The 13796-nt window shown below is 47.7% G+C and overlaps 1 protein-coding gene across 9 annotated transcripts in view; it reads right to left on the bottom strand.

Moving 5' to 3' along the window:
• The window catches only part of nrxn2b (neurexin 2b), a 686522-nt gene that overhangs the window by 45871 nt on the left and 626855 nt on the right, over positions 1-13796 (bottom strand). For all 9 annotated transcript variants that reach the window (XM_030088531.1, XM_030088536.1, XM_030088533.1 and 6 more), the window contains one exon: positions 4461-4632. In XM_030088531.1, coding sequence (XP_029944391.1) covers positions 4461-4632 — 172 coding nt within the window. The remainder of the gene's footprint in view (positions 1-4460; positions 4633-13796) is intronic.

Raw genomic sequence — 13796 nt, 5'->3', positions numbered from 1 at the left:
GTGATGTGAAGCTCAGGGGGCAGAACGATGGAGCCCAAATGCCAAGTGTTGAATAAACCCGCAAGACAACGGGTGCAGTTTTTTTATTTAAAAAGCTCCTTTATTACTACAGTTTTTTAGCTATGAGTAAATACCTCCACATATCTTGTACAATGTGAAACGCAGTCCTCCGTTAGAAACATATTTCTTTCATGGAGCTCTTTCTCCCTTCTGCAGAAGCTAAAAAGGCAAGGCTCCTTGTAAGACGGGGATTAATGCTGTTTCAGGTCCCCATTCAGTAAACCTGACCTCTCTTTTGAGTGCCTGAGAGCCCCGATCAGTGGAGGGAGGGTGAACGTGAGGGTTATCAGGCTGGAGGAAAAATACCAACAAAAAAAAAGATGCTTTGGGTAACCGTCCTGACGATTGGAAAACACACTGCTGTCTTTCAGTATGTCCTACTTTAAAAATTCAGAAACAAACCAACTACTTCAATTTCAGCCCATCCAGTCATACCAGTGGAGTCTGCCCTCTGTCCAATCAATAAATATAGAGCAGAATAAATAATAAAATCAGCCAAAGCCCAAACAGTCTGCCAAAACTCGGCCAGAAATGATCAAAGGTTGAACTGAAGAAAAACAACTCACTACTGCCACTTAATGCACAGAAAAACAATACTTACATTTTATATGTTGTCCCACTAAAGTCTGTTTTTACAGAAGAGTAGAGATATTTGCATCGCCTCAAATATCTAGAAATTAAATCTTTTCGTCACATTAGATCATTTTAGACGCAATTTCCTTCGACAACTTCTCACTCAAAGTTTTTCTTCTTCCCACTCCTTTTCAGGCGCTATTTTTGTTCTGTTTTTTTTTTGTTGTTGTATGTAAATATACATTGTTCCTTTTTTCAGTTGCTGTTGTTATGACATTTGTGTTTATGTAACCTGTAACGCCATTGCCTGAAATAAATGATTAACTAACTAACTTAACTGACTCGATTCTACCAACTCTTGACTTTCGAAATTGAAGTGAGGTATTAACCTTAACAGCACTTTAACACGGACAGCAACAATCTCAACAGTTTATCCTTGAATTCAACTGTATATTTGGGTCAAATCTGAAGAACTTCCTTAATTATTTAATAAAGATACCAACCTCCTGGCAACAGAATACACTGAAACATTTTGGTCGAACATTTTACAACATGAACCCTGCTGGCGAGTTGGGTTACAGTCCTGTGATGGACTCTAGACCTGTTCACACTCTGCCTTACATAGCCCTGGACAGACACACACGCTAGATGCTGGACAACTGAGTAAGAACAATAAAGTAGTTGATTATCACAGCAACGAAGAAATACTCTCCAAAATCAGTTCAAACTAGCAACCTTTGAGCAGCCATTCAGAGAGTTAGTATCTGCTTTCAAGGCACACACTCCGGTCAATTACAAATGAAGAGGGAGTTGCAAACCAGCTACAATTAGCCTCTTCAGATCTGCTCCCACCTCTTGCAGCAGATGACCGGTAAATAAAGGGTATTGGGTGTGAAATGGTACAATTAGAGTCCGTATGGCGCCGCTGCTAACATCTGCCCGTTTATCTGTGGCCAGGTTGAGGTGCTCAGGGTGACGCGGGGATGTTGTTACGGAGCCGGGCTGCCATTTTGGGAATAGGGGAGGTGGGGCGGTCCGATAACTGTTGCTTTAGAGGACCCGCCGGGGACGCCTGCCGCGCTGGATTAGCGGGGCGGGCGTTCCTCGGACACTTTTCCTCTGCTCTCCATCCATCAAGCGCGAACGCACACGGGAGGGCACGACGGCCGCGCGGCGAGACGGGCGCAGACGGACGTGCGCGCTGTCACACATGGCATCAAACGCGGGCCGACAACACCCACAGAGGCAGCCCCTCCGGCCCCGGGGGACCACAAACATCACTTCGCGGGCCGTCAGGAGACGTGTTGCTTCGCTGCCGATCGGGCCTGACCCGTGACGGCCATGTTTGCTGTCAACATCTTGTCTGTATGAATCATCACCTCGGAGCGGCCTTCTGTTTATAGGCGCCCGCTTCCGGCGGACCCCGATGAAGGGAGGCAACCGAGACGCTTCGGACCGAGGCCCCCGTTACAGTGTGCATAAACAGCCTGTCAGGGAAAAAGATCAGCGCCCGTGGCCTTGTCGCTGTCTTTCCGCGCTGATTTGGGACATTTAACATCGTCTTTCATGTCTGGCATGCCCGTCCCTCTGCTCAGCCTCCGGGGACTCGTCTGAGACAGCGGTTTCTGGAAATGAGTGCTCGAAACTGCACGAGCATCCCGACGAGACTGCCACATGTAGGTCGCAGCAGTCACTGAGCGGGACGCAGATTTGAATTTGGCTGCTTCCTTAAGAAAGACCAGACAAATTCCCTACCTGTGAGAATCAGCAGAATGCTCCTTTGGAGGGGATCTTTTATGACAAACGTGCTCTATTTACCTCCAAACGTAGTTACAAGGGCAGTTTAAGATGATTTCAAGGCGCTCTGCGGGGAATACACAGCAATAATACCGGATAATGTAAGCATCAGGAAAGTGAAGTCGGTCTGAAAATGTTGAAGATGTGAAAACGGAGCATTTTGTCCCATTTAGAGAACACACACAAAAAAAAACCCCTCTAAATCTGGGTCACAGAAGGTGTTTTTCTTCCTCTCCTTTTCCAAAAAGACATCGCTTCCTTTGTCTCCGTCTCCCCGCACCTCATGTGTCAGGAAGCAGCGCCCCTCCCTCGCTCGCTCCTCCGCCCCTCGGCTGCCGGAGCTTCATCCGAGGGGTTTTTTGCTCTCCTAATGTGTAACATCTCGGTCTCGGCAGGACACCGCCCAACCAGACGGATGACGAGTGGAACCTTCAAAGCGGCCGCCGGAGCCATCAAAGCGGGCCACCAAAAATAGTTTGGAGTGCATCTAGCTCACATAAATGAATCAAAGCTCTAGTATTCCCCCCCCCCCCCCCTTCTGCTTCGTCTATTTCCTTCCTGTAGTCCCGATAACCTCCTAAAACTTCAGACGGGGCTCCGGCAAGCAAACTCATCAAGTAAGAGAACAAACAACAACAAAACAAGATTCTTCAATTCTTGATCGGGTGAGTGAAGAAAAAAAAACAAACAAAAAAGAGGGGGGAGAAGTGCTTGATGAGGAAAGAAACAGCGGGAAGGAGGGCGGAAGAGGAGAGGAAGAAAAAGAATGCAATATGGGGACCCGTGCATTAATGCTTCCCCATGAAACAAAACATAGATTTGGATGATGACACCCGCCTGCCAGCGTTAGCAGGCTGCTCCACTGTTATTTTCCCAGCGCTTCTTTCCACGCTATTGTTAGATGAAGGCTCCTCTTTTGGGAGCGTGCGCTGTAGTGAAAAGGGCTGCATTTCCATCATAATAACAAGTGAAAAGAGTGAACTGTCACAGGGAGCTTCCTCCTCCGGCTGTGATGCATGCCCCGTCCGCCCGGCCTCGATGCGTCGCCGCCGCGGCCGCTGATGGATGAGCGGGAGACCGAAGCTCCTCTCAATGCCAAAACAAAGCCTCGCCGTACAGGATCGCTCGCTGTGACACAGAATGTCACAATCCCCTCGCTCTATAAGTCAGCCGGAGTAAATATCATGGCCACATTAGCGGTGCTCTCCCTGCTGTTTGAAACAATGGTGATGCATCCACACCTCGGGGCTCGCCGGTGGAGGTGTCGATTCAGAGCCGCCCTGATTCTGGTGTGTGCAACGTCACGACGGGAACACCACACGTCTTCCTTTGAACAACCATGAACAGAACCGGAAAGAGAGAAACACAACTGGAGAGAGAAATTGAGCGGGAGCTTCTTGATAAACCGAAAATAGCCATATAATTCAGGCCGGATTGGAATACCGTGATTATGTTGAAAAAAAAAAAAACCAAGGAGCGGGGGGAATTAGCATGGTCCCAGCAGTGACTCATCGGGTGTTTGCCCTCGTTTAGAGTCTGTGTGCATAATGACGCCGCGCTCGTGTTTCTCCCAGAGCCGAGGCACGACTCCGGAGCGCTGCTCTGCTGAGGCGTGCTTCCCTCTGCCGAGTCGTACCTGGCAGGCAGGTCTGCATTCAGCTGGAACGCATTCAAAGGGAGCTCCTGTTAGCCGGGAGGCTAACTGCTGCGAGCTGGACGCACTGCGATGGGGAGAGCGCTCGCTCGCCCCGGGAACGTCATTTGACTCTTCCCGCCTTGCTGTAGACCAGGACTCGACTTAATCACCTAGAATAATGCAGGCGGCCTCTAAATATAAATGCTCTTATAAATAAATCAGAGTGTGTTGCTTGGAAAAGCGACGCATGGGAGGATCAAGTAATGAATATTTCTTTTTTTTTTCGAAGCCCGTGCTTTCTCTCTCCACTGTGTTGCCCAGATTAAACGAAAATTCAGCACAGTGCAGTTTCTAAATCCACCAGAGCAGAGGCGCCCCCCCGCCGGGCTCCTACCTGAGGGGAAACGTTCGATGACGGGCTGGTTGTCCACCTGCAGCGTGGCGTTGCCGCCACTGCGCGTGAATCGCACCACGTGATATTTGCCGTCGCTCACCATCACCGCGCTCTCTTCGATGGCGATGTCGTCCGTTCCCACGTTGAAGATGACGCCGACCTTTCCCCGTTCCTGCGAGACAGAGGAGGGACAGAAGGAGTCAGACCGCGACCCGGAAAACCGCTTAGAGTGGGCGTCACAATTCTGCTTCAGTGTGTTAAAATCTGTGCTTTTTCATTAAAAATGATTAAGAAAAACTCATTTTCACTGCATTGCCTTCTCATTTCGGCTTTTTCCTCGGAGATCAGCCTTTAAAGACACAGTGGCGCATCGTAAATACTGAGCAAGGTTCTTATTGAGGTACTTCAGGTTAGAAAGTAAAAGCTGAAAATCTGTCACTTAAGAAACTGCATCCAAAAGTTATTTAAAAGGCAAAACCTCCTGTTCACGTTACTGATGAGTGATGTTCCTGCAGAGCATGAGGCAGTTCATACTTAAGAGTTTAATGAAAAAGCCAAATGCATCAGAGGTCGCAAATGTTTAGTCCTGTAATTTACGAGACACCTTCTTTAAAAGCTGTGTCAAACACATAAAAATCATGAAGATGAACATTTTTTAAATACATAGCCTTATTTTTCCCAGCATTATGAGTGTAATGCTGACATTTCTCCAGCTCTTTGTGCTTGAGCCAACCTTGAAGTGCACCGCACTAAAAGGATAAACCCAGAACCTCCGTTTTCCCTTAATGTTCTATCATAATGACACTCAAACCATCAATACTCACAGATGTCCTGTTGAGCGAAGTTGGTTTCTAACTGGTTTCATATAATGAGAGAGAAACAAACTAATTATGGCGTCTTCTTGTGCGGATTCATTTCATCCGAACGATCGAATTGTCAGCTGAAGAGCAGTTACACTGGATGGAAATACAGTTAAATTGCAGCCATCCAGTCGAGCAGAAATCCATCCTAACATGTGCAATGAGGAAGGCTGTTTTTTTTTTGTTTTTTTTTTTTTTTGTAGTCCCATGGCAAAAATCAAAAGCTATTTCTCCTCACTGCCAGCACACTGATTACCACGTGAGCATCACATCTAACACGCATCAAGCCTGCTTAACTAAAGAACGCCGCTCCGGCTGAGGACGCAGACACCTTTAGTATTCACCGCCCGGGTGACCCTCCACCCCCCCCCCCCCCCCCCCCCCCCCCCCCCCCCCCCCCCCCCCCCCACCGCTCCGCCTCCCCCATCTCCCATCTATTAGTGTTGACAGCCGCCCACTGCTTCGAGTTTATTACAGTCAGCCGCCTACTCCGCTCTCTCCTCCCGCCGTCTCTCTCCACCCTCCCACCGTGGCTCCTGTCCTCCGTCCCGGGAAAGGTCAAAGTCATTTACAGAGTTACAGTCTGCCGGAGAGGCGCGGAACGAGGGCGAGAGCGAAACCGAGCGTCACGCCACACAGCGCCGTTACAAACAAACGGAAAATCCCCCGGCTGCGGTTCGGACCCCCCGACGCCCGTCCGCCGCCGCCGCCGCCGTGGGTCAAGCGCTTTTTTTTTTTGCAGATGGGGGAGTCGCCCCTGCGCGGCGCCGTTGATTGCATTAGCTCATTAGCTATGTGCATTCATAACGCCGCCGTAGATATTCAGAGGTGAGCGCGTGGCTTCCGCCCGTGGCGCTTTTCCATTATTCATGGATGATTAAGTATTTTACAAAAGCAAATAAAACACCCCAATGTTAACATAACTTAAAATAGCAAGTTAATTGAGTAAATAAGTGCAGAGGTTGTACAGTAAGTTAATGATCAGTGTAATCGCAGCCAAATTTATGTGCATTCAAACTGCTCTACTGGTGCAAAGTGCTTACAGTGCTCAACCAAGGCCACATCGCGGCCCTGCGCCGGCGCCGGCCCTGATTACAGTATTAATTGAGCATGTTCAAACAGTGGCACGGCAGAAAATGCCGTGTTTGTGATTAATGCCGAGCAGACTGACCGGAATAAATAAGCAGAATGGAGAGGAAAACGGATACCGCCGAGGGGGGGAAGCTTCGGATCCAGGACCAGGACCTGGACGAGGCTTGATGGACTTTTCACGAGATGATCTCATTCAAAGAGGCTTGAATGTCTCGAATGGCAGAGTGCTTCCAGCTTCTAAGGCACTTAATCAATCGACTCATGTTATGGACTGACCCTCGCAGTCCTTCTGTCCGCTCTCCACATGCACACCAAAATCCAATACAGACCCTGAGACATGAATATGGATGCTGTCAGGGAGCGATTAGAGAGGTGCACATGAATGGAGACTTAATCGTTGAGTTGTGATACCTTCAGAGATACTGTGGGCAAGAAGAAAAAAAATAAATGAATTGAGAGGGCGAGTGAAGTGCTGTAGGAAGGAGCGGCGATGCCAGGATCATCTCCATTATGGCCCACACACCGGGATTGCTTAGAATAATCATAACACCTTTGCTTGAAGAATTAATTCAATTTAGCGGAGCAAAGCAGAATGAATCCGCGCTATTATGGCCGAAAAGCAGAAGGGAGAGCGAATTTGAGTGATATTTACTGAGAGATTAGCATTTGTGTTCCGCAACATTAGGGTCCTTCCCGGTGTTGAGGGAATGTATCGAGCCCATTACGGTGGGAAGCCGCTGGGAACCAGTGCTTTCTTAAAAATGATTTTAGTGTAGCAGTAATGACATTTTAATGGCCATTTCCCTTAAGCGAAGATATCTCTGGAAACAGAAGTAGGGGGGGAAAGAAAGAAACGTCTGTGAATGACTGGGAGCAGTCAAGCCTGCAACATTGAAATGAAGGGAGTGGTAGGTAACTTACAATAAGCCCCGGCTGCTCTTTAAACACCGCCGCCGCTCGCCTAGCGCTTAGCGGTCCTTAATCTGCTGCAGCTGTCGGCTAATGTCAGGAATAACAATGTTCCGTTCCTCCTCTTTCATCTGGAGGCTAACTCTTCTCACGTCTCTTTCTCGGGGTCAATCAGCGGCGGAGGTAGGGGGTCCACACTCATCTGGAGGGAAAGGGCTCGACTTTATGGTACATTTTTCAATTACGTCCAAATTAAAGCTCAAGAGCCTGCGGAAGGCCACATCTGTTTGAGTAACCGAGATTCAATTATACACTTAAAGATCTACATCGGTAGTTTTTGAAATGGGAGTCGTGCTGTCTCCGAGGGGAGCGGGCAGAAAATGTACTTCCATGTAGCTTGCAGGTGTGGTTGTGGCACTCTTCCCTTTGATAGAAGAAAAAGACTGAATCTAAACTGAAATCAGAAATAATAGGTCAATAACTCAAGGATTTGTTACTGTAGAACGTGTGGGAGAAAAGTGCGTTGACACGTCTTTGGCTGCTACAGAAACAGTTATACGTTGAAGACACATTTTACTGCACTTCCAAAATAGTAAACAGACAAAACAAGGCATGTCAATAGTGTTGAATGTTCAAGATAAGCTTCACATACAAGAGGAACTGGAGGAAGTGCGTACATCTATCCATCCATCCATTCATGGATCCATCCACTGTCCATCCATGCATTCGACCATCCATCCATCATCCATGAATTCATTTATTCACGGCCCATCCATCCATCCATCCATGGTCCATCAAACCATCCATGAATCCATCCATCCGTCCAGCCATCCATTCATTCATAGTACATCTAAGCATCCATCCATCCATCCATTCAGTCATCCATCCAATCCATCCAACCATTTATCCATCCATCCATTCATCCCATTTAGAGTCACCTGAACTGGACAGTCCTTCAGTCCATCAAGAGGCTCTCATATCTTCCTTCCTCAAATGTTGAATTTCACAAAAAAAACACATCCAAACAAATGCTGAGCTGAAAATGATATTTTTTTAGGACTGGCTCAGATCCTCCACACACTCCCAAAGAACAAACTGAGCACAAAGAGTCCTAAAGAACCCAAAACATCACAGAACGTGGCGTGACGCATTGCCAAGGTGGGAATCGGCACAAAGACGTCGGCCAGTGCTCCACAATGCCGTCTCTCATACGCGGCATCTGGACGGCATTTGTCAGAGGAATAACAAGAGATCTTCAAGGCTTTCGGAGTCTTCTCTCAAGAGCACCATTAATTCACCAGATTAGATGGTGGGAGTTGGAGGATAAAGGAGCTTCATCCTACCTCTCGAAACTACTGATTGAGAGGAAGCCTCCAGTCTGGAAAGACTTCTGAACTCAGCACAAATCCAGTTTTTGCTATCTGTGTTTCATTTTGGGAAAAGTAAACATGACAAACTCAGTATTTTACAAAGGTTTCCCCTTGAATATTGTAATAATTACAAACTTTCTGCCCTTGCCAGATATTTGAGATCTTAGCACAATGAAAAGATGTTTTTCTGCAGCGTGGAAACTGCTGATCAGCTTCCCACACAACAGTAAGTTGATGGAGTTTAGCCGCCACCCCCCCGCCAAAAAAAAAAAAAGTTTCTGTAATCCTCTCATTAGAGTCTCTCCTTCCTTTTTCTCAAAGACAAAGAAAATTGGCTTTGGAATTCTGAGCTGCAGCCGAGGTGGGGAAAAGAGCAGCCCTGGAATACGGAGAGCATTTCCGTTTGAAATATTTCAACATGACCTTGCAGCGCGCGGGAACGCGTCGAGGTAAACGCCACCGTCGAGAGCGGAATGAGAATGAGGCGGAGGCTGCAGTCGGCATGCATTTGTGTGTGTGTGTGTGTGTGTCAGGGTTATCGGGCAGCCTCGGAGAGCTCTCACTCTTCACAAAGAGGGAAGAGTGAGGAGAAGAAGAGGAGGAGGAGGAGCGAAGGGGGCCGAGAGAAACACTGTGCGATGAAAGGACAGAGGGAACCTTGATGATCCTCCTGGGCCGCAAGGTGCTCGCAGATCAAAGCTGCTTTTGAACACTTCAAGATCTGGTTCTCTCTCTTCAATTAAGAACGGGGGGTGGGGACGGGGTGGGGGGGGGGTAGACAAAAAAGAAACGATGTGAATGCATTTTTATTTCTTTTTTTAATTCTTTACAGACGCATGCTTTTTTTTCCCTCAGACACTGCAAACCTTCCTCTTCCCTCTTGATGTGCTTCTCTTCCATCGTAGCCTTTGTTGCACGTAGAAACTGATACGCCAAGTTGAGAGAAAGCCGCCGTTTGAGCCAGGGCATGGATTCGATGAGACGGCTGCTTAAATCACTCCAGGTGTTTTGCATTTCGCTGTATCAACGCGCCTTTTCAAAAGCGGCCCGTGGAAAAGCGTGGCTGACCAGATCATGAAAATCTGCTGATGCCTGTGATTGGCCCTGACAGATTTCATATTAATGGCCCGCCGTGGGTGGTGCGAATGCAAAACTGTTCATCAGCCACTCTCTCATTTCCCCCAATCATGATCTATCACAGCCTGTGTCTGCCTGTGCTTAACCTGACGTGCCAGCATAAGTATGCAGGGATCCCGTATTTATTAGCTTATGAATCAGGCAGCGGAGCGGCGTGGACGGAGGAATGACTGATGGGTAGATTTCTTGCTGGAGTGCCCAGCGAGAAGCAATCATTTCTCGTGTTAGAGCACAGAGTGTGCATGTGACGCTTCCATGTGCTCCTCTGGCAGCTCCACATTTCATAGCCTGGTACATGTGGAACTTTATGTTCTATTTGTGGATCCGGATTAATACTGCTGCATACTCTTCTGAGACGTCCCCACAAGCCTGCGCAGCCGAGCATGATATACAATCATATGGTATCTCTGCATCTTCTTTACGACGGGGGTAATTCATGCTCTGTGTGGCTAATCAGCCTGTCAACATGTGTGTATGATTCCTCAGAGCGGAGATCGACTCTGGCATGTGCTACGAGGAGAACAGAGCAGCAGGGCTAAATCTTCCTCTCAGAAACTGCAGCGTTATGTAACAAGCAATAAGCGGTTGCATAACATGTAGACTCCTCGCCGGATAAATAGTCCACTATTGGCTCACCTAACATCTTCCCAGCGTCTGCGACATGGGAGAGAGAGGACGAGCGAGGGGCCGGCGGCCCGGCTGGATCAGGAATCCGCCATCCCGGGGCTGGGCGCGTTTCGCCGTTGACCTCAGACGACTTGCAAAACAAGCGTGATTGGAGGAAGAAGGATGGAGCGGTCGCTCGGGGCAGGCGACGCGGTTGGTTTCATTTACCACACCTTCTCTCTCTCTCTGCTCAGCCAACTCATTTGTATGTGTTTGCCGTGATCTCCGGCAGTCACCTTGAGCGAGACCCTCCCTCCCTCCCTCCCTCCCTCCCTCCCTCCCTCCTCAACGCTCTCTCCCGATCGGCTCATCTTAATAGCACTTTATCTCCCGCTCGCTTCTCCTCCTCCTTGACAGTGGTCATGGCTATCCGTTCATTCCAAAACGCTCGAGCGGTAAAACAGATCTCATTGAAAAATCAATGACTTTGACACATGTGCTCGCCTCTGTGTGTGTGTGTGTGTGTGAGTGTGTGCAAATCTGAATCTCCGATCAGAGCATGACTCATGCTGGGCTTGTCTATCCGTCTCAGGGTGCACACATGCCAACACAAACATACACACATATGCTGGCAGTGAGCCAAAATAGTGCAGCGAGAAGCAGCGTCCATGCTAAAGAAAGCAGGAGAGGAGGAAACCAAATCAGCCACAGCATCATCCTCCATAATCCTGATTATGTTGTCAGCTTGTACCAAAACTCTTCATTCACTGTGTCAGCTTCTCGTCTCCAGCATGACAATAACACACACACACACCCACACACCCACACACACACACAGGGTAGCGAGTCGATGTGCCTGTGAGACTGGTGATGGATGGCGTCCTTCAGCGTGACGACCGTCTGACTCGGAGGTCTGAGTTCTACCCGCTCTCTCGCCATCAACACACATCCGCTCGTATGCAAACATGCGGACGTCCTTGACTGAGGTTACTTGTTTTGCAAATCTGCTGAGAAGCACTGGTAACACACACAAGTGAGCACAGGGATTTGCGGATGTGCTCCTCCTCCTGGCTGCGATCCAAACGATAGTACCGAGCTGGAAGTGGGGTGTTGCTGCTTTGTGCTCGATGAGCAATTGAAATCGTGCTCAGTCACAGTCGGCATTTTGTGAAGTTTAGAGAGTTTGTTTACTTTTCCTGCTGTCACTTTGACATACCTGTGTTGGTGTTATGAGACCCGGGGCTCGGATAAGGTCATGTAGCAGTTTAGTCTTGAGGAATTTGCTTTGTCTTTCTCACTTCCATCTTTAAAGCAAAAAGAAGGGCCGTGCATTTAAGTCATCCTCTGCTGGCGTTACAGATCTACATCCCAAGACTCTCGTAGCGTCTCCTTGTGACACACCACAGACACTGGATAGCTTGTGGCCACAGATGAACCGTGAGTGATGCTGCAGCTCGTAGGTTGGGTCTTTTTAAGGGAAAACTTATGAGAAGGTAACTCAAAGAAAAGTCAACCTGCAGGGAACTTCTTCAGGAAACCAAACATATTGGGTTCCGTCTCTTTTGAGACGCCATCAGCAGAACAGAGAGAGACAAAGAGGTGGATGGGTAGTCTAGTACTTGCTTTATACCCGGGCCAGAGAACTGAAGTAGGCACAACACGGGGAACAACAGTTACTGCTGGTTAAACAACAGCCAAACATGCCTATGGGTGCTTTGGGTTGCTCCGGATGACAGGCGGGGTCATTACACCCTGCTGGCCACAGAACTGAGCTCCCCCTGAATAGGACTATTGAATATGGTCCATAAAACTATTACTGACCCTCACACTTCCAGTGAAAATCGCAATGGTGGCAAAAACCTTGGATGTTTGGTGAGTATTTTTGTTGAATATGTTGACATGGGTCTAAAATCCTCCAAGACTTTTGAAAGCTATGTGAACGTGTGAAGCCAGTCGCTCTTCCTTTCAGACGACGTGGCATAACTAACATTTTTCTCACAATAAGACAGAAGTGAGTCTCCCAAATGTAGTGTTTCCTCTAGAAAACAATAGTTCTCGAAGCCGTCTGACTGTACAATGCTGATAGACTGTCTGATAATGGTCGGCAGCTAAAAAGAGTTCAACAGCTGAAATGACATGCCAAGCTGGGTGATTATTCTCAATTGGTTTGTCACTGCAAGGAATGCCTTTTACCTCACTCACGTTGCTCTGGATCCATTTTTCAACCAAGCATATTGATTCAAGAAGCTGTAATAGATGCAAGTGTGATCGAGCGCCAACTGAACCAGTGACCTCTAGTAAAGTAGATATAATCAACAAAGAGTACTAGGACATTAGCATCCACTCATCCACGCATCTTCTTGACCTGTGTATACAGAGTAGAGTTCTGGGGGCAAGGGACTGCTCTTTTTTCATCACTTGGTATAAGAAACTTGTTACTTAAGCACCTCAAAAACAAATTAAAAACAGCAGCGGCAAACAGAAAGTAAAGACACAAACTTCACCTCGAATAATTTGGTGGAATAACCAGAGCTTCATCATGCTACTGGGTATCAAATTTTACGTCCATAAAGTCTGTTTTGTCCTTTGAATTTAAGCTTTTATAGCAAAGGAGACCGCCCCTTCTGAACGAGGTGACAAACTTTAAGCATCCATCAGTGGTGGCCAGTCTGCCTTTCCCTGCCATGTTGCAGGAAAAGACGAATAAATCAGAGAGGTGATGCTGAGGGAATATGCAACCCTTCGTGCTAAAATAGAATCATCATTTACAACTCAGACGCCGTCGCTGCCGAGAGATGCATTAAGGCAGATTAAATTTATCAAGACGCACGGCTGAAACCCTCCACAATCAAAAGAGCAGAGAACGTTTCATGTCAAGGGCCTTCTTCAAGTCACTAAGCCAGAGATGGATTGAAAACTGGTGGAAAAAAAAGTCAACGGAGGACGAACGTGAGGGATGAACGAAAAGATCCAAGGGAAGGGGGAACAATGGGAATGGGCAGTGAGGGGTGGGCATACAATGACATGACAAAGAAACCTTATCAGGAACGAGGAAGAAGATAAAAGGTTGGTCACCACAGCTGTTAGATATTAGAGTCCATTCTATCATGTTTCGCAGTTTTTCTGAAAAGCCCTGGTTGGCCTCGACGACGTCAGCTTGGGTGACTTATTAAGAACAAAGAGGCTTACAAGACCAATAAAGTTCCCCATGTGCATCGATTTATCCTTTTTGTTTCTTTTTTGTATTCAATTATCCTTTGCCTTTACCAGCTCCCCCTAATCCTTCATCAATTCACTAAACTCTAAGATACGGCAATAATCCCCGTATCTGCTACAAAACCTCATTATAGCGACTACCTCTC

This window comes from Salarias fasciatus, chromosome 3, assembly GCF_902148845.1.
Source record: "Salarias fasciatus chromosome 3, fSalaFa1.1, whole genome shotgun sequence".
Lineage (NCBI taxonomy): Eukaryota > Metazoa > Chordata > Actinopteri > Blenniiformes > Blenniidae > Salarias > Salarias fasciatus.
The sequence above is the reverse complement of the archived record's forward strand: the minus strand, read 5'-3'. Positions and strand labels throughout refer to the sequence as shown.